Source organism: Miniopterus natalensis, chromosome 9 (assembly GCF_054644295.1).
Source record: "Miniopterus natalensis isolate mMinNat1 chromosome 9, mMinNat1.hap1, whole genome shotgun sequence".
NCBI classification, from domain to species: Eukaryota; Metazoa; Chordata; class Mammalia; order Chiroptera; family Miniopteridae; genus Miniopterus; species Miniopterus natalensis.
Window position 1 is genome coordinate 4,732,511 of NC_142089.1, and position 18,896 is coordinate 4,751,406.

The 18,896-nt window shown below is 59.6% G+C and overlaps 3 protein-coding genes across 3 annotated transcripts; 1 reads left to right on the forward strand and 2 right to left on the reverse strand.

Moving 5' to 3' along the window:
* Window positions 1-242: 242 nt before the first annotated feature.
* On the reverse strand, window positions 243-5,676 carry FBXO6 (F-box protein 6). The gene is made up of 5 exons (XM_016217900.2): window positions 4,275-5,676; window positions 2,357-2,483; window positions 1,766-1,861; window positions 760-895; window positions 243-600 (listed from the first exon to the last, which is right to left on the reverse strand). The coding sequence occupies exons 1-5, from the start codon at window positions 4,537-4,539 to the stop codon at window positions 343-345; spliced, it is 882 nt and encodes a 293-aa protein (XP_016073386.2). The 5' UTR covers window positions 4,540-5,676; the 3' UTR covers window positions 243-342.
* A 1,320-nt stretch (window positions 5,677-6,996) lies between these two features.
* On the reverse strand, window positions 6,997-12,633 carry LOC107541000 (F-box only protein 44). Its single transcript, XM_087820107.1, is given in 7 exon segments — window positions 6,997-8,031; window positions 8,033-8,158; window positions 9,061-9,196; window positions 9,303-9,398; window positions 9,546-9,672; window positions 10,973-11,261; window positions 12,561-12,633. Coding segments are annotated over 6 exon segments (807 nt in total). The 5' UTR covers window positions 11,238-11,261; window positions 12,561-12,633; the 3' UTR covers window positions 6,997-7,974.
* Window positions 12,634-13,195: 562 nt separating this feature from the next.
* Window positions 13,196-18,515, forward strand: FBXO2 (F-box protein 2). Its single transcript, XM_087820108.1, has 6 exons — window positions 13,196-13,254; window positions 16,285-16,656; window positions 17,029-17,158; window positions 17,235-17,330; window positions 17,736-17,874; window positions 18,085-18,515. The coding sequence occupies exons 1-6, from the start codon at window positions 13,233-13,235 to the stop codon at window positions 18,217-18,219; spliced, it is 894 nt and encodes a 297-aa protein (XP_087676234.1). The 5' UTR covers window positions 13,196-13,232; the 3' UTR covers window positions 18,220-18,515.
* Window positions 18,516-18,896: the final 381 nt, after the last annotated feature.

Genomic DNA, 18,896 nt, shown 5'->3' on the forward strand with positions numbered 1-18,896 from the left:
TTACTGAAAACATTTATTATGACGAGATGTGAGAGCTACATGACAGTAAATTACTATCAGCTGATACATTTGCCCAAGGTTAGAACTGTGGCAAGAAGTCCCGGGGCAGGGGGCTTCCCTGCCCCACCATAGGCTCATCGCTTGCCTGGAGGAGACCTTTGGCACTTGCCTGGCAGGGACAGAGGACAGGTGAATGGCTGTCAGATACTGTCGGGGGGGGGGGGGGGGGGGGGGGGGGGGGTGTCGAAATCAGGTGGGGAGGGTAGGTCGTCATCCTCCTGCTCCTTCCCCTGCCTCTGCCCCTAGAAGCGTTTGTAGAAATGAAGCACGGAGGGCAAGTAGTCAGTGCACTCCTTCCCCTTCCCCTTCCCCCTTCCCCTTCCCCTGCCCCTGCCCCCGCTCCTGCTCCTGATCGGTCAGGGTCACCGCTGAGCTATGGCAGGCGTTGGTTGGGTTCCTGGTCATCTTAGGGCTGATGATGATGCTGCTGTTGGTGACGCGGGGCCCATACCAGCCTGCCCAGAACTGGGTGTCTTTGCCCCCATGCTGGAAGAAGACATGGCGGACGCCTGGAGGGTAGTCTGAGAAGGTATAGGAGACCTGGAAGGAGGGGAGAGGAAGTGACCACCAGGACTGGGGGGGGCTGAGAGGGGGTGACCACTCAGCTGGAGAGGAGAAGGGAAGAGTCCCAGGTGGGAGAGCTGGCAGCACTCCAGGCCCTGGGGGCAGCGGATGGCAGGCCAGCAGCTAAGGCCTCACCTCTGTCCACGTGGCATCGCTCCACTGCTCGATGGTCACAGGTGGTGGCTCGAAGGAGGCCAAGGGGATGTTGTTGGCTGAGAGCAGCTGTACTTTGATGTTATAGGTGCAGCCACAGTCTGCTCTGGCGGCAAACCTAGGGGAGGCTGGGGCTCAGGACTGTGCACCCCAAGGCAAAGAGTGGCCCTGGCAGTGGGAAGGCAGCAGGCCTACAAATTGGAGCTGAGTTTCATTTTCCTGTGCAGCCTCTGAGGCCCATCTTCTGTGCTCCCTGGACCCCAGGGTAAGCAGTCTGTCTGTACTGGGCCTCAGTTACTCTGTCTGAGAAAAGGGTAACCCTTTTGGGTATTTCAGAGATTTCACCTTAAAAAGAAAAAGGCTCTCTACAGAGATAAAGGCCCGGGCTGTGGATTCAGTGGGAGATTCCAGGGGTGGCTTGTGTGGCAGGGGCTGGCACAGAGCTCACTCTTTGCTCAGCCCTGCTGTCCCCCCTCCCAAAGCTCTGCATACCCCTTAAACCTCACCCCTCCACCCTGAATCGTGGCCCTGGCTGAAACCAGGGTCCTGCTTCTGCCATGGGCCGAGGCAGAGCCTGGCACAGCTCTGCAGAGAGGAGCTTGAGGAATAGCCGTGGGATGAATGGTGAAAGGGGGCAGAGGAGGTACATGAGAAGGCATGTGCACATCTGTGAGGTCCAAGAAGCCTAGGTCTTAAGTTGTCTGTAGGCCTAGTGCCTGTTCGTGACAACTCATCTGTAGGCCTCAGTCTCCCCATCTGTAAACTGGGGTTAAGGTCTCCTGCTGATACGGTGGTGGGGAAGCCAGGAGGTGCTGCTGGGTAAACAAGTGCTGGGTCTGTCCACAGGGGGGTGGGAGAGCCAGCTGGGTTGGCCTGGCTTTAAGAGCCACCTTTGCCTTAGGACACTGCTGGGCACAGAGCAGGCACTCTTTCCAGGTGCTTGCAGGAGAAGGGAAGGATGCGGAGTATGGGACCGAGTCTCACTCACCAGTCCTTAACCACAATGTCAGGCCGGAACACGTCCATTAGTTCCTCCCAGTAGCCCTTGGCTTTGAGGTCCACCATCTGGGACTTGAGGCATAATCTGGGGACCAGAAAGAAAGGCTTGTATTCCTAGGTGGGCTCTGCATAGCCTGGACCCAGGGAGGTGGCTCAGGGGACCCAGCAGTGTCCCCTGACCACTGTAGGACAGCTGCTGGCTGGTGCTGACTCTGGCTCCTGCCTCAGTATAGGCCCATGAGAAACATGCAGGGAGTCTGACTCCCTTGTGCCTGGGTGGCACCTGATCCCAGTCCATAGGCCCGTCTCCTGGGCCCCAAGGAACTCCGTGCCTAGGTTATGGACAGCCCGTGGACACCCTGAGCCTAACTGCCCCATGGGTTCCCAGCCTCCTTATGTTGATCCCCACCCCCCAGTCACTGAGTTTACTTCTGCCCCAGGAGGCAGTAGCCTCTGAGCTGGTGTTGGAACCATCTCCCTTGAGCTTCACCGAGGCCCTGATGTAGGTAGGCCTGGGATTTGGTGGATGGTGTCCTGACCCTCTTCCTCCAACACATCGTGCTCGTTCAGTTTGTCTTACTCATAGGATGTGACAAAGTAGTTCCTGACTTTGGAGTCAGGAAAATCTTTCCCATGGGCTCCAGGTAAGCTCTCCACCTTCCAACAGTCCCCTCCATTCTCGTCGATTTTCCAGGATCTCATGCCCTCTAGGAAAAATAGAAGCCGAGTAAATATAAGTGTACAGCCTGGTCCTCCCCACTGGCCCTGGGAGGGAGGGAGGGATGGAGGGTGAAACACAGGGCTTGCTCATGCTCAGATCCCAAGGTGTGTACCCCAGCCTTGCCTTGGAACACCCCGACAAAGTTCAACTCCTCCAACCCTTTCCCACCCGTCCCCACCATATCAGCTCTGACCTTTCCTTCCCACTTTGTCCCTGACTAGCTTGACTTCTAACGTGAGCTGGGGAAAAAACCAACCCTTCCTCATTCCCCGTTGCTGAGGATCTCTGGGAAATACCCAAGTTTCAGTTCTCAGAACACTGAAGTATGAAGGGCCTGTGATGGTACTTCCATTCTTACTGGCTAATGTGAATTTGTCCCCATGGGGACCACTAAGTAAGTAGACAACTGACATCCCCCCACCCCCGAACATCCTAACTATGTAACAGATCTGAGGGGGTGTGAGAACCGTTCACAGGTTTGCTGGTGGTTATAGGAACCTCTGCCCTGGGTGGGAGGGGTAATAACTGGGAGAGTGGGCGCCTTCTGGTTGGTGATGTGTAGTAACCCCGTATTTGTGGGAGGATCCCCACCAGGTTGGCTCAGCAGGTTCCTGCCTCCCTCTTCAGACTGAGATGAGAGGACCTTAGAAAACAGCAGAGTTTCTCATCAAGGCTTTCCAGAACAATCACCAGGGGAGCTTTTCCAATTTACTCCCTTGCCCCCTGTACAAGGAGCTCATACCTATTCCAGGGTGCCCACGGTCCCCCAGTAGGGAACCAGGTGGGTAATACAGAAATCCAGGAGCTGGGCTGCACCAAGCATGGGCCCAGTGCCCAGTACGCGGCTGCAGGGGGGCTCTGTCAGGCTGTGTCTGACCCAGCTGGGCAGCTTCTGAGGGGAATCGGGGGCCAGCAGAGATATCTGACTATGGGGCTTCTGAGAGGCGCCTTCAGGCCTTTAGCAGCTGGGCATTTCTGGATCTTTGGACAAAACACTCATTCTGCTTGGGGCCTAACAATCCCATCTATAAAATGGAGCTAACCCTACTCATTTGGCCAATTCCTGGGATTCATATGAGGCTAAAGAGAAAATAGACAGGGTTCTAAATATTACAAACAATGCCTCTTAATCAGCTGCTGCCACAGCCCCAATAAGGAGCAGGGTGCCTGCTATTAGTAGGTACTGAACAAAGGGAAAAAACCCTGGCAAATACCAGAGAACTTGAGCTACTCAGGCGCCTTAAATGATGTGCTTGCAGTTGCCTCTCAAAATCCTGTTTTTCGTCTGTCTAGTTGGGATAATGGGAGGATAATTACATTTGTGGAGAGCTCAGGCTAGTGCCTGGCCTGTACAGAGGAAGCCCTCTATAAATGACAGGCAACTTGCACTGAGCTCAAGGGGGAAAGGTAGACCTGCAGTTTGTTTATTCATTCAACAAATGTATATTGAGCACCTGCTATGTGAAGGTATCACTGTGGATACTGGATATAGTGTGGCAAGTGAGATCCATCAGGCCCCTGGAACTTGCACGTAAAACGAGAAAAGGGTAGTTCTAGGTTATGGAAAGTGCTATGAAGGAACTAAGTGTTAGGACTGAGGTAGGGAGCACTGTTTTTAGATGGACTGGGGCAGGTCTCTGAGCTGAGGCCACAAGAATGAGGTGGAACCAAGGGAGCGTGGTGGGTGTTAGGTTTTGAGAGAACATTCCAGGTAGCATGGGCACAGAAAGCGCAAAGGCCCTGGGGTTCCAAGAAGGGAGGAAAGGAAGCAGCCCACCTTCAGCACATGGGTTGCGTAGGAGGTTCCTGCGGACGCTGCATAGAAAGTAAAAAATCTTCCAGTCGGCCACAGGCTGGTCCCAGTCCTCCGGGATGAAGCCCTCACGCAGGCATTTGCGTTTCCAGAGGGTCACAAGGTCTATGAGGTCGCGCCAGAGGGTGCAGACCAAGCGGCAGCGCAGCAGCAGCTGGCGGGCGGGCAGGTATGTGAACACCTCCAGCAGGATGTTCTCAGGCAGTTCATTGATGCTGACCAGGGCCATAGCTGGGGTGGGTGGGGGGCACACACAGGCCTGGGGGCGGCAGCAACAGTGGTTATTAGCCTTTACCAAGGAAGTGGAGTCAGATCCTCAGGGTCCTGGGCCAAGGACTTCTTAATCCTGCTTCTGTTGTAAAACAAGAGGGGTTAAGACAAAAAGCATTTGAGCATCTTTCCAGTACACAGCAGGCCCTCAAAATACAGATTAATTTTTTAAGAGGCGTTTTCTGCCATTCAGAAAATAATTGCTTAGTTTTCAGTTGGCGGGCCTGGTGAACAGTAAAATCCAGGCCACGGTGTTGTCTGTGAGCTCTGTAAGGGTTTGTGGCGATATTTTAGTGTGTCAATTCACTGTTATAAAAATCTTTATTACATCCCCAGACTATTACAACTTAGGGCTTGTATTGAGGAACCACTTCTCTCCAAATTGCTTCCTTTGGCCTGGAAGCCAGACGTGATGAAACAACCAAATTAGGAGCCCCTCTCCCCCCAGTCCTGGGGGGGGTGTCAGGCCAGAGCCCACTTTGTTTTTAACTTCCTTATTGATATTAGAGGAGGGGGGAGAGAGAGAAAAAGAGAAACACTGATTGGCTGTTCCACTTGCTTATACATTCACTGGTTGGTTATTGTATACACGCTGACCAAAGATCGAACTGGCAACCTTGGCCTATCCGAGGATGCTCCAACAACCGAGCCACCCGGCCAGGGCCAGAGCCCACTTTGAAATGCCCAGAAACTGAAAAGCAGTTTGAGGGCCCAGGATGCTGTGAAAGGGAGGTGATAACTGTCCCAGCCTCGGAGGGGCTGGGGTGGCTGAGGACAGCGTTCAGCACAGGATGTTATTACTGTGCTATCTGGAGAGCAAGAGCAAAACCAAAAGCGAAAGAATCTAAGTCGCCTACGCTTTACTCCCTCTACATCTAAACTGTAGGAGGGTTTTGAAGAATCTACAGCCCACCCCGGCAGCGGCCTGGATCTTGCCTGGGGGGCTCCGGTAGCGCAGATTGCCAAGCCCTGGAGGGACATTTCCCCGAGACCGGGCTTCCCGCGCGCCTGGCCCGAGTCGCGCGCGGGCCCCGACTCCCAACGACTCCTCAAAACCCTTACTGAGCCCATTCCTCCAGGGCAGAGCGCGAGGCTGGGGACGGGCCAAAGGCAGGGTGCCAGCTCCCAGCGCCCCCCAGCGAGGGTGTGGCCCGCGCTTCCTGGGTGGGCCCCTCCTCGGCCCGCGCCCCGCCCCCCACCCCGGGAGCCGGCCGGGCGACGCGAGTTCCAGGGCGGCGCGGGGACAGCCCCGCGCCCCGAAGCACCCCACCCCGCGGCCTCGGGAGTCCCGGCCCGTCCGCGACGGCGTCCCAGGGAATGCCCCGGTCCCCTCCCGCCCGGCGCTGGACACTCCCCCCTCCCGCGCCTGTCGCCCCCGCCCGTCCTTCACCTGGGCTGCGACCTGCGCACCGGGCAGGACACCCCCGTGGGACGGGATCTCCGCGTCTACCCCGAGCCAGGGGCCTGGTCCGCCGTCCGCCCCGCCCCGCCCCGCCCCGCCCCGCGGTCACGCGCGGCCCTCGGCCGGTTCCCTGGAAGCTGCGCCACGGCCTAGCGGCACTGACGTCAGGACACCGGGCTCAGCGACACGCGAGGGAGTCGGAGTCCTCGGGACCGCGCCGCGCCTGGAGCCCGGGACTGGCCCCGAGCCCGCCTTTCCCGCAGGCGGCGTGCGGCTCCGCGGCCGGGACCGGCTCCTCCCCGTGCTTCCCCCCTGCCCCGGGGAGCCCAGGCTCCTCCTAACCCAGCCCCAGCACCCCGCCCCTGCACCAGCGCGGCTCCGACCGCCCCACCTGCTCCCCAAGTAAGGACCCCTGGGCCCTGCCCTGGAGGGCGATTGCTGGCCGTGAGTCAGTCTTAGCCTGGCTCCCTCCCTCTCTAGGGCTTGACCGAGGGCGGGCCAAAGGTAAAAATATCTCTGCATGTTTGTCCCATTAAATTCATTAATCCTTTCTTCACTCTACAGTTAATTATGGTGCACCTGGTACTTCGGGGTGCAGGCTGTGCCTGGCCAGGTCCCAGGAACTCGTTAGGGCTGCGTCTCCTCCAAGGAAGGGTGTCCTCTGCTAACTTGCCTTACAGCCAGTGAGTGGGGGTCCCTGCCCTGGTGGAGGCCCTAATCTAGCTCACTGTTAAGATAAGTTTAAGTTTTCCAGTATTTGTTGAGCACTTACTGTGTGCCGGGCACCATTCTGAATGCCTTGGCTTCAGCCCTCGCCTGGCTTTCGGCCAAGCCACACAGGAAGCTAGCAACCTGGTGACTGCTGGGGCAAGGTGTTTACAGCTGAGAGGTCTGTCCCATGCCCTGGCTCCACGATGTTCTGGCTCCTGAAATGTCAACCCTTCTCTGTACCTTGGACAGAAGCCACACATGTTGAACCTTCTGCAGGTCTGGGGCCTCCTCTGACGTCTCCCCCCCCCCCCCAGAACCACAGGGCACAAGTTGGGCTGGGAAAACCTTTTATTTGGTTGCATGCAGCAGGGCAGGATCAGAGCCCTGCTGCCCTTTCAGCAGGGGGCAGAGACATAGGGCAGGGTGGGGAGGTCCTGAGAAGGGCAGTTCCAAGGATGGGGTGGGGGTTTGGAATGCTCTCCAAGCCACAGGGAGCCTAGTCTAGGTGGGTCCTTGAAAATCCCCACCCCACTCATCCTGTGCTCACACATCGTAGCTCTCAGAATCAGAGCCCAATCCTGCACCCACCTGCCCTGGGTTACCACACACAGGATTCCCAAAGTCTCCTGAAGAGCCCCACCCCATTTGGCTTCTGGGCTTCATTGCTGGTGAGGACAGTCCAGACCTGGCATGGACTCCACCCCACCCTGGGCCTGCCCATCTCGGACCAGGCCTAAGCCTCTGGGCCACAGCCACCTCTCTGAGTAGGTAGGCAAAGGGAGAGCTTGGGGGCAGCAGAGAATGGGACAGAGGACAGGCCAGCAGAGCCCTCCTTCCACTTCCAGATCTGCCTGAGCTACAGTCACCTTCCAGCATCCGCAGCCACAGGCTTGCCAGATGTCCTCCACACTGTCCCTGCTCCAAGGGCCCCCCAAAAAGACAGGGTGAAAGGCCCAGGAGGGGAAAGTAGAAATGCAGACTGAGGTTACCATCCGAGTTTGGAGACCCCCGTCAGAGGAGTGCGGGGGGGGAGGAACCTGGGGGAACATCCTGTTCCTCCCTAACCTCAGGGGCCCCCTCTCTTAAAGGTACACCCAGCCCTCCCCCATCATTATTCAGGTCAAGCCCTCGGGCAGAGAGCTGACTGTCCAGAGCATATGAAGGCTGCACCAACGGAGAGGCTCCCCAAAGGGGCGCCTGGGGGGCAAGGGTGAACTAGGAGGTCTGGGGAAGCCTCGCCCACCTCCCCTTCTCAAGCCCAGCCTTTCTCTGACAACAGTTTTACCAGTCAGGGTTCTGCGGATGGGGGCTCGGGGGCATCAGGGCAGCGGGGGGGCCCGATGGTGATACTGCTGTTGGTGACCCTCGGGCCGTACCAGCCGGCCCAGTAGTGAGTGTCCACGCCGCCGTGCTGAAACCATATGTAGCGGACGCCAGGTGGGTAGTTGGAGAACGTGTGGGAGACCTGGGAAGGGGCAGGTAGAGGGAGGCAGAGAGGTCAGGGGAGCTGACCCTGAGGGTGGCGCTGCCTGAGAGGCAGGGGGGCAGGGAAGGGGCTGCTATCTTAGTGCTGGACCAGGAGCCAGCAGAACTCAGTTCTAGTTCTATCTCTGCGATCTGGGCAGACCACCTCCCCTTTCTATGCCTTCGTTTCCTCATCTGTAAAACGGAATAAAATCCATAGGATTATCTAAGTGTGGCGCAGAGCAACTGAAGGAAATTTCACAGGCTGCCAAAGGATGTCCAATACAGTCATCACTGGGCACGTGTAGCTATTTAAGTTAAAATTAATTAAATTAGATAAATTAAAAATTCAGTTCCTCAGCCACACTAGGAACTGGCTCTTAATAAGTGTTTGAGAATCAGAGGTGGCTACTGGCAGCCACACCAGACAGGCAAACAGACCTGTTAACTGCAGGAAGTTTTACTGGAGAGCACTGGTCTAGATCCAGATTTGGTAAACTATGGCCTAGGGGCCCCCTGCCTGTTTTTGTAAATTAAGTTTTATTGTAACAAAGCCACATTCACTTGCTGAAGCTGCCTTCTCAGCACAGCGGCAGAGTCGAATACTTGAGTTGTGACGGAGACAGCAGAACTTCCAAAGCCTGAAATGTTTCTGTCTGGCCTTTTAAGAAAACGTTTGCTGACCCCTGGTCTAGATAAGAGTGACAACCAATATTAGTAATTAGTAAGGCTCAACCTTTTTGAATGTGACTTTACCAGCGTCACTTCACTGAGGTCTTTCAGAGCTCAGAGCAGCCGAAGCCCAGGTGAGAAGCAGCAGAGCTGGGATTTGAACCCAGGCCTGTCTGGCTGTAGTCTCAGCCTTGGGCAATGAGCCCACTGCCTCCCTCCTGTCCCACACACCTCCCTCCACTTGGCATCGCTCTTCTGCTGGATCGTTGCTGGGTCTGGCTGGAAGGTTCCCAGAGGCGCATGCGCTGACGACAGGAGCTGAACGCACAGCTGGTACTTGGACCCGCAGTCTGGCCTTGCTGCGAACCTGCAGGCAGAGGGAGGGCCCATGAGGGCCTTGGAGAGGGGGGGCAGGGTAGGGGTGGGGCGCCTGAGTGGCAGGCCCCCCCCAAACCCTCGCCCCAGGCACTCACCAGTCCTTGACCTTGATGTCCGGCCGTGTAGTGTCCATCAGCTCCTCCCAATACCCTTCGGCCTTGAGGTCCACCACCTGGGACTTGAGGCAGGTGCTGGGGGCGGGTGGAGGGTGGGAGGTGCTGGGGCTCACCACTGGGGCACTGGGAGGCTTGGACTGCACTCCCAGAGCAGGAGAGACCCCAGGGTGCAGTGACTTGGGCTTCCCCCTCACCCCGAGATCCCCTGATCTTGGATCTTACTAATAGGAAGTCACGAAGTATTTCTTGACCTGGTCATTGGGGAATTCCTTCCTCTGGTCTCTAGAAAGATCTTCCACCTTCCACTCATCGCCTCCATTCACATCCAGGCTCCAGAACTCAAATCCCTCTGGCAGGAAAGAAAGCACAGTTCACATCAAAGGGAAGCCCCTCAGTGGTCACCTTCTCCCAAGGGCCCCTTCCTCCCGGTTCTTCTCCCTGGATCCTAGCAGTTGCTCTCAAGCCCTGTGCCGTGGAATGTTGCAGATCAACAGTGCCTGCCTCGAAGTAGGTGCTTCCTGTGTCAGGCACATGGTAAGTAATTTCCACTGGGAATCCTGAGACATGTGATGATATGAATCCAGACCCCTCCTGTGATTCAGCATGCTCTGCTGCTGGCGAGATCTGGGGCTAGTCCTACCTCTGCCAATACTGGGCTGTGTGACATTAGACAAGTTGCTTTCCCTCTCTGAGCCTTGGTTTTGTCCTCTAGAAATGGGTCAAGAATAGGGACTGGCAAGCTCTCTGTAAAGGGCCAACATACTTTAGGTTTTGTGGGCTATATACTATCTCTATCACATAGTATTTTTTTTTTAAATAACCCTTTAAAACAGTAAAATCTATTCTTAGCTCCTGGGATCAGGAGATCGAAGTTTGATTGCTGGTCAGCGCACATGCCCGGGTTGCAGGCTCGATCCCCAGTCGGGGGCATGCAGGAGGCAGCCGATCAATGACTCTCTCATCATTGACGTTTCTCTCTCTCTCTCTCTCCCTCTCCCTTCTTCTCTCCAAAATCAATAAAGATATATTTAAAAAAAAACAAAACACAAAACATGGCTGTTGGGGAGTCAAGTGAGGCGGGCATCTGAAAGCTCTAGAGAGCCTGGAGTTGTCATTTTGCTCCAAAATTTGTCCAAATAACAGAGCATGAGGCTCCCATCCCACCCCATCCCAGTGTCTAGCTGACGAGTTTCAGCAAGGGAACAAGGGAGCTATGGATGACTGTAGAAGTCTTGTTGAAATGTGATGGAAAGGAGACAGGATCTCTCATTCTTCCATAAGCAAAGCCCCCTCTGACCTCTGGGACTGTCCTAGTAGGCCTAGCCCTGGAGTCTGGAACTAGGCCAACAAAACCTAGCTGACTTCCTGGTCTTGTGCCTGGGGCAGAATTAGTCCTAACTGCCCAACATTCCCTCTCCTAGGAAAGGTCACCGGGGCACTCATCTTAGGGGCTGAGGAAGAAATGCCACTCTTGGCCTCAGTCTGCTTATCTGAGAAATGGATACACTTACCAGTACCTATCTTTTAGAATTATTGTGAGAGGATTAAAGCTGTTAAGCCATTCAAAGTACCTAGCTCATAGTAAGTGCTTAATAAATGTTAGCTGGTATCCTGACAGTGTTTGTGTCGGGGGCACCTCTGCACCCCACCTTCAGCACACGGGTTGTGTAGGAGGTTCCTGTGGAGGCTTCGTAGGAAGTAGAAGATCTTCCAGTCGGCCACAGGCTGGTCCCAGTCCTCAGTGATGAAGCCCTCACGCAGGCATTTGCGCTTCCAGAGGGTCACCAGGTCTATGAGGTCGCGCCAGAGGGTGCAGACCAAGCGGCAGCGCAGCAGCAGCTGGCGGGCGGGCACGTGTGTGAACAGCTCCAGCAGGATGTTCTCAGGCAGCTCGTTGATGTTGCCCACCGCCATGTCTCCCCGCTCCTGGCCACTCTCCTGTGGGCATTGAAAAGCTAGGCTACAGACCGGGCCCTGTCCCGGGACCTGGTATTCGCAGCACCCCATGGTGGTGGAGGTTCCCATCCCAGGTCTGTCCTTTACTGTCAGGAAAGTCACTGTGCCTCTCTGAGCCTCAGTGTCCTCCTCTGTAAAATGGGGCCAGGGAGAGCACTTACCACCTACCGGGCAGGGTTCAAGGAGCTTGTGACACAGCAGAAGCTCAGGAAAACGTGAGCTCTGTGTCTTTTTAATTTTTTTTTTCCCCTGGCACCTCACAACAGCCTCTAAAGGAGGCTACAGAGGTCCGCGGAGAGGTGGCTGGATCTGCCCAAAGTCACACGGACAGGAGCCCGAGTCTCCTCTGCTTCTCGAGTCAGCCCTTTTCCAACAGGCCAGACGGTGTCCGGAGAGGGAACAGCAACGCGCTCCAGCCAGGCCGGTGCCTTGTCCCTTCTCTCCCGAAAAGGGGGATGCTGGGGGCCGGGATAATTATTGTCTCCCACCGAGGTCCAAAGGGCTCAAGTGACTTTCTCAAGACCGATGTGGAAATGACCTGCCCAGCTGGGCCTGGCGCGGGGGTGCGCGCAGGAAAGGCCTTCCTCGTACCCGCACCCCGATTCCCGCGGCCGGGCTCCAGCTCCAGGTCCCCTAGCGGGACTCCGGCCTCCCATTCCCCGTCGTGACTTTAAAATGACCCCCAAAGTCAGGGCTCGGAGCCCTGCGCATCGACGGAGACCCCAGCCCGGGTTTCCGCTCGCACCGCCGCTAGAGGCCTAGCCGCGCAGTCCCCCTCCCCCCCCGCTGCGCGCCCCCCGCCAGGCCCGCGCCCCCCGCCCCCCGCTGCGCGCTCCCCGCGCCCCCCGCTAGGCCCGCGCCCCCGCCCCCCCCGCTGCGCGCTCCCCGCGCCCCCCGCCAGGCCCGCGCCCCCGCCCCCCGCTGCGCGCTCCCCGCCCGGCCCGCGCCTCCGCCCCCCCGCTGCGCGCTCCCCGCGCCCCCCCGCCAGGCCCGCGCCCCCGCCCCCGCCCCCGCTGCGCGCTCCCCGCGCCCCCCGCCAGGCCCGCGCCCCCGCCCCCCCGCTGCGCGCTCCCCGCGCCCCCCGCCAGGCCCGCGCCCCCGCCCCCCGCTGCGCGCTCCCCGCGCCCCCCGCCAGGCCCGCGCCCCCTCCCCCGCCGCGCGCTCCCCGCGCCCCCCGCCAGGCCCGCGCCCCCGCCCCCCGCTGCGCGCTCCCCGCGCCCCCCGCCAGGCCCGCGCCCCCTCCCCCGCCGCGCGCTCCCCGCGCCCACGCCCAGCGGTCACCTGCGCTCGGCCGCCGCTGCGATGTCCCTCCCGGTCGCGGGAGCTGAGCCGGCCTCGGCCTGCGTCCGCCGGTGGATGTGGGCCCGCCCCGGCCCGCATGGCTCCGCCCCAGCCCCGCCCGCCCAGCCCGCGGCCCTCCCAGCGCGGAGCGGCGCGGGGGTGCACCGAGCCTGGGACGCGCCCCCCCATCGCCAGGTAGGAAAATTACCCCGGGCGGGGGGTGCCGGGAGGAGCCTCTGCCCCTCCCCTTCGCTGGGCCGCTCGCCCCGCACCCTCCGCATGACCCAGACTCTTCCCTACCCTGTTGCCCCCCCTCCCGGCGGCCACCCCACGAGGGAGCTGGGAGCAGGCTCAGATCCGACCCCCCGCCCCCTTTAAGGAAACAAAAAACAAAAACCGACTCTTGACCTTTCCCGGCCTCCTGGGTCCGCGGAGGAACCTGCCGCCTCAGGCCTCGGACCCGCTGCTCGGGACTGCGGGGCGCCCGGGCGCGCGGCCAAAGGCGGGGCGGGGGCGGGGCGGGGGCGGGGCGGCGGCGGGGGGCCTTTAAGAGGCGCCGCGGGCCGGGACCCGACCCAGTCGCGGGCAGCACCGAGACTGGCCACCGCCGCGGGACGCAGGCAGCCCCGCAGCGCTCCGGCTTCTCCCCCCTCGCGATCGCCCACCGCCGCGATGGACGGAGACGGTGACCCAGGTAGCCGCCGCCGCCCGGACCCACGGGCTCCGCCTGGGAGGGGAGACCGGGGCCCGCGAGCGAGCGCTTGGGAGATGCGGGGGGCGGGGGCGCCAGCTGAAACCCAGCGCCGCAAACTTTTACCTAAGCAAAGTCCTTGAGACAGCCTCCAAAGAGCACGGCCCTCCGTCTGCGTTTTGGTCTGGCGGGAGGCCTCCAGAGGTGACAGCCAGGGAGGGAGGTCTCCTGGGTCCCATTTACCCAGGAAACAGCAAAGGAGTAACCCCACGTTGCCCCCTCCCAGCTTGCTGAGGGGCTGTCGGGGTGGGGTCTGGGACGCATCTGGGATACAGGAGGCTACAAGCCCTTTTCTTCCATCATCTTCTATTTCCCAGCTCTGGTCCGTGAGCTGCCTGAGTCCCCCATGGATTTCTTGGGGTTACGGGCCTCTACCCATCCCTTCCCAGCCTTCCTCCTGGGTTCCCTTGTCTGGAGGGGCCACCCTTCATGTGAGTGGCCAGATGCCCAGTGGGGACCAGGCCAGCAGCGAGGGAGGCTTGGGGCACCAGCTCTTGCCAATGCTCAGGGCCCTCAGACTGCCCAGTCATGTTGTCTGGCACCAGAGACCCCCCCTCCCCATCCTCTGAGCTGGCTGGGCCTGTAGGGGTTGTCAGCTGAGTCAGGGTGGGAACAAGTCCTGCCTGCAGACTCCCCCATCCCTTCCTCAGCGGGCCTGTCTGAGAGTGGGCACTGCTTGGGGGAGGCACAGCACACCGATGCCTGCTTACATAACCAAGCCCCCTTCCAGCCCCGAAAACCCCAGCTCCTTCCGCCCCCGCTCCCAATCCTCTGTGGCCCCCTTGCCACACCTTTTATAGGGCCCCAGATTGGGCTCCTGCTTTTTCTCAGGGCTCAGCTATTCCCTGGACTCCAGGGCCCAATCCAGGTGAGTGAATCAGCCTTGGAGGCAGCTTCCAGGGGCCAGATAACTTTCCGACAGCAACAATGTGGGGAGTTGTGTGTGCTTGAGCGGCCGGTGGGGGGGCCTGTAATCAGATCTGGGGCCTCAAGTGCCAGGCCTGGGGCCAAGAGAGGGGACTGGGCGAGGTGCACCTTTCGGGGGAGCATCAGGTGTCCACCAAGGCCAGGGCAGGGCAGGGGGAGGGGTGGAGAGGTGAGGACACTGGGCCCTGCTCCCCAGAGAGCTGTGGGCCGCAGGATGGGCAGGTGATATGGCTGTGGGGCCTGGCATTTTCCTCTCTCACTTACCACTCTTCTGCCGCGTGACTTGGGAGAACCCAGGAAGGGTCTCTGGGCCTTAGTTTCCGCTTTGCCAAAAGGGGAGAGGTAAAGTCCCACATAACAAAGATGTGACCAAAAACAAAAAGTTAATAATGAAGGGAACAGACCATGCTGAATAGTAAGATTCACTAAATAAGATCTACTGAGGACTCACTGTGTGCGCTGGGCTATGAAGAGGTAAACTCTGATGCAGTTATTAAGGGTCTGACTGTGTGGGGGGAGGGAGAAAATGCTGCATGTGAGGAGGTAAAGGGCTGGCAGGCTGGGGTCCTGGCAGCACCCAGACTTGGGTCCAGCCCTGCCTGTTCCCTCCCCAAGTGCCTAGCCTATTTCCACCACCACCTTGGCTCTCCAGGTTTCAGACCTTAGGAACCCCCCATCCTAAGTCTGAGAGCTGTGGCATCCCCCATCACCCAGAGTGGCCCCGTTTCCTCCCCACTGTCTCTCCCTCCTGCAGAGACACTGGGCACTTGGTATCTGCTTACTCAAGGCTTCGATGGCCTGGCTGAGGCCAGCTGGGATCCAGAAGATAGCCCAGCCTGTAGCTCCTGATATCTGTCCACCTCCTTACAATTCAGAATGTCCTTGCCCCTCCTCAGGGGATTTGAACATCAGCACTGTCTGAATGGCCCCGGCACCAGGATTACCCCCATTTTATAGACGAGAAAACTGATGGCCAAGAGTGAAATACCCTTCCTTTCCCAAGCACTTATTACATCTCCCTGTCTGATACACACACACTCACAAAGTGTCTTGTAATGAACCCCCTCCTCCATCCCCAAGTCAAAGACTCCTGTTCCCTTCCTTCCCCTCAGGCCTCAGATTCCCATGTCCCCTTTACTAATACTAGCAGTGTGACCTTTGGCAAGTCACTTCACATCTCTGAGCCTGAGCATTTTCATATGCAGAATCAAAATCATAACAGTGCCTCCTAATTCAATGAATTATTTTATTGATGTGTGACGGCTAAAGGTCGCTCTGGGGCCAGGCTACCTGAGTTCGAGTCCAGGCTCCAGCCACTCATTTGCCATGTGATCCTCAGGTGTTTCACTTCTCTGTGCCTCAGTTTCCTCATCAGTGAAACAGGGACAGCAACAGGAAAAACCTCAGAGATGCCGTGAGGCTTTAAAGAGTAAATGAACGTAAAATGCTCAGAATAGGCCTATACTTGCGAAGTGCCCAAGTCAACATTCGATGCTGAGGGAGTGCCAGATGCCAGGCACTGGGGACGAAGCAGTGAGTTTCCCAGACCTTGTTCCTGCCCCCATGTCCTCAGTCTAGTCTCAAGAAAGGTGTTTTATAAGCCATCACACATTAGGACAAAACCTGGGAAGGACTGGAACTCGGGGTGAGAGGATGTAACGGGGAAGTCCAGGAGGGCTTCCATGAGGAGGTGACCGGAGCAGGGATCTCAGAGCGTGTTTGGAAGGATTAGAGAAGTTTATGCGTGAAACCTGAGGCAATCCTGTTACTATTACCGGTTGCTGTTATCTGCTCAGGGATGGGGTGGCCTGGCTCTGCAGGGGAAACAGGCCTGCGAGGCTGGTCTTCCGCACTTGGGGCTGGTCTGTGGGCCTGGTCCCCTTGGTTCTGCTCCACTGGGCACCTGTTTCTGGTCGGAGACTCTCTGGCCCCAGCTGCTGAACGTCCGAGGGTGGGTGGCGGGGGGGATACCTGATGCATCGCGGTTCTGGGGCTTGCGGGGGGGCGGTCTGGGGGAGTGACCGCCTCCCCCCTGCACCCCCGCAGAGAGCATGGGCCAGCCTGAGGAGGCGAGCTCGGATGAGCAGCAGCAGGAGGAAGGGTGCCCGGGCGCGGCGGAGGAGAGCGCCGGGGACGAGGCGGAGGCCGAGGCGGAGGCCGCCTACCTGGCCGAGCTGCCCGAGCCGCTGCTGCTGCGCGTGCTGGCCGAGCTGCCCGCCTCCGAGCTGGTGCAGGCCTGCCGCCTGGTGTGCCTGCGCTGGAAGGAGCTGGTGGACGGCGCCCCCCTGTGGCTGCTCAAGTGCCAGCAGGAGGGGCTGGTGCCCGAGGGCGGCTCGGAGGACGAGCGCGACCACTGGCAGCAGTTCTACTTCCTGAGCAAGAGGCGGCGCAACTTGCTGCGCAACCCGTGCGGGGAAGGTGAGGGTCAGGCCCTACTACCCCGTGGCTAGGGCGGGAGGGGGGGAAGGGGCTCAACGCAGCTTCCCCCTCTGGAAAATGCGCCACGTGCAGTGCCAGCCTGCTTTGAGGGTTAAACGAGATAAAGCGCTTGGCACAAGGCCCAGCACGGAATAGCCCCAATAAACTGCATTATTATCTCCCCGCCCGCCTGCTCCTTGGGGGTCTCTATCCCAGGTCGTCCCACCACCCTCCCAGGGGGGGAGAATCTGGGGCAAACAGGAAATGCCTGCCTTTCACCCCCGCCGTGCCCGCTGGCCCAGCCCCGACGGCAGGGCAGGGCGCGAGCAGCGGGGCCTGGGCGACTCGAGCGTGGCTGTCGTGTCCCTGCAGAGGACCTGGAGGGCTGGTGCGACGTGGAGCACGGCGGGGACGGCTGGCGCGTGGAGGAGCTGCCCGGGGACTGTGGGCTGGACTTCGTCCACGACGAGAGCGTCAAGAAGTTCTTCGCCTCCTCCTTTGAGTAAGGAGATGGGGGCGGGGGGTGGACGGCGAGGGGGAGAGGGCGCGGCCACTCTCTCCTAACGCGCTCTCTCCAGGTGGTGTCGCAAAGCGCAGGTCATTGACCTGCAGGCCGAGGGCTACTGGGAGGAGCTGCTGGACACCACTCAGCCGGCCATCGTGGTGAAGGACTGGTGAGCGCCCCCGGGCAACTTGCAGGGGGCAGAGGGGGGCTGGAGTCACTACCCTGCTTCAGGGGCCGCTGCCTCTCAGCTCCAGTGGTGGTGGCCGCGTGGGCCGGGCCTCCAGGAGAAGGTGAAATCCACCTTTGCTCCTGAGTTTAGGTTTTAGTCCGTCTACAGTCCAAACCAAAACATGTCTTGGTGGGCCGGCTTTGGGCCCAAAGGTGAGTCGGGCCCACCTGGGTTTCGGCCCTTGGGTTTGGAGCTTGGAAAAGTCTCTTTCTCTCTCTGACCTCGGTTTCCCTGTCTGTAAAATGGGGACGCTGGCAGCCGGGTCCGCAGGTTTACTTTCCGTGGAAGGCCCGGCCCAGCGGCTGAGGCCTGTCCCCGCGCGCGCTCCCTCCCTCCCCGGGGCAGGTACTCGGGCCGCAGCGACGCCGGCTGCCTGTACGAGCTGACCGTGCGGCTGCTGTCCGAGCACGAGGACGTGCTGGCCGAGTTCAGCACCGGGCAGGTGGCAGTGCCGCAAATCGGCGACAACGGAGGCTGGATCGAGGTGAGCGCGGGGGCTCCCGGGCGCGACGGGTGGGGCTGGTGGAAACCGTGCCCCCTGGGCGGGCGCGGGGCTGGAAGGGCCAGCGGGGGTGGAAGGGGTGGGGGTGGGGCGCTGAGGGATCCAGGGGGCCTAGGGGCGAGTCAGTGCGCCCCGGGCGGTGCCCAGGGAAGGCCTGGGGGGGCCCAGCCTGAGCCTTCCCCTCCCCCCCAGGTCTCGCACACTTTCACCGACTACGGGCCCGGCGTTCGCTTCGTCCGCTTCGAGCACGGGGGACAGGACTCCGTCTACTGGAAGGGCTGGTTCGGGGCCCGCGTGACCAACAGCAGCGTGTGGGTGGAGCCCTGAGTGACCCCTCCTCCAGCTTCCCCCGGCTGCCCTGGAGGGGCGAGGCCGGGGGTCCATAGGCCTTAGTGGTAGCCCCCTCACCTTTCCCACCCCGTGCACTCCCCCCCATCCCCACCCTCGCCCCTTCCTCCAAGCCCAGCCCCCACACAGGTAGAAAAGGGCTTTGTTGGCATAGTTTTGCACCTGGAAAATAAGATAGGTGAAGGCTTGGGCCTGGACTGGGGCGTCCCCTGAGTTCCCCACCTCTAGCACAGTGCCTGCCATAAAGTGGACGTTCAATAAATATTATTTGTTCAAGGAAGACATGACTGAACACACGGACGGATAAACACCCTTCCTTTGCATCCTTCCCTGTCTCCCGAGGGCCCTGGCTCAGCCTGGAAAAATACTTGGTGGGGCTCCAGCTGCTTTGGTTTCCAGGGCCCATTGGGCCGGTGCAGAGCCAGCCAGGCCCGGGCTGGTGGACAAAGGCTGGGATTGTGAGGCCAAGGAGTGGGGAGCTGGGCCTGGCGCCTGACTGACACCCAAGCTGCCCAGAGGCCTGAACAGGGCCTGGGGGCCCGGGGGGGGGGGTCTGTGTGGGGGGCCACCCTCCAGGCCTTTCTTGATCTCCATTCTCATTTCTTTCTGAAGGCAGGATGGTGGGTGATGGCAACACCTCATTCAGGGTACCAGTT

What these genes read in the sequence shown, in the direction of transcription:
- FBXO6 (XM_016217900.2), bottom strand. Translation starts at nt 4,539, where the DNA reads ATGGCCCTGGTCAGCATCAATGAACTGCCTGAGAACATCCTGCTGGAG. An exon ending in TACTTTGTCACATCCTATGA is followed by an intron (nt 1,862 to 2,356) that starts GTAAGACAAACT and finishes TCTGGTCCCCAG; the next exon opens with ATTATGCCTCAAGTCCCAGA. An exon ending in GACATTGTGGTTAAGGACTG is followed by an intron (nt 896 to 1,765) that starts GTGAGTGAGACT and finishes AGCCTCCCCTAG; the next exon opens with GTTTGCCGCCAGAGCAGACT.
- FBXO2 (XM_087820108.1), top strand. Translation starts at nt 13,233, where the DNA reads ATGGACGGAGACGGTGACCCAG. An exon ending in GGACGGAGACGGTGACCCAG is followed by an intron (nt 13,255 to 16,284) that starts GTAGCCGCCGCC and finishes GCACCCCCGCAG; the next exon opens with AGAGCATGGGCCAGCCTGAG. An exon ending in TTCTTCGCCTCCTCCTTTGA is followed by an intron (nt 17,159 to 17,234) that starts GTAAGGAGATGG and finishes CGCTCTCTCCAG; the next exon opens with GTGGTGTCGCAAAGCGCAGG.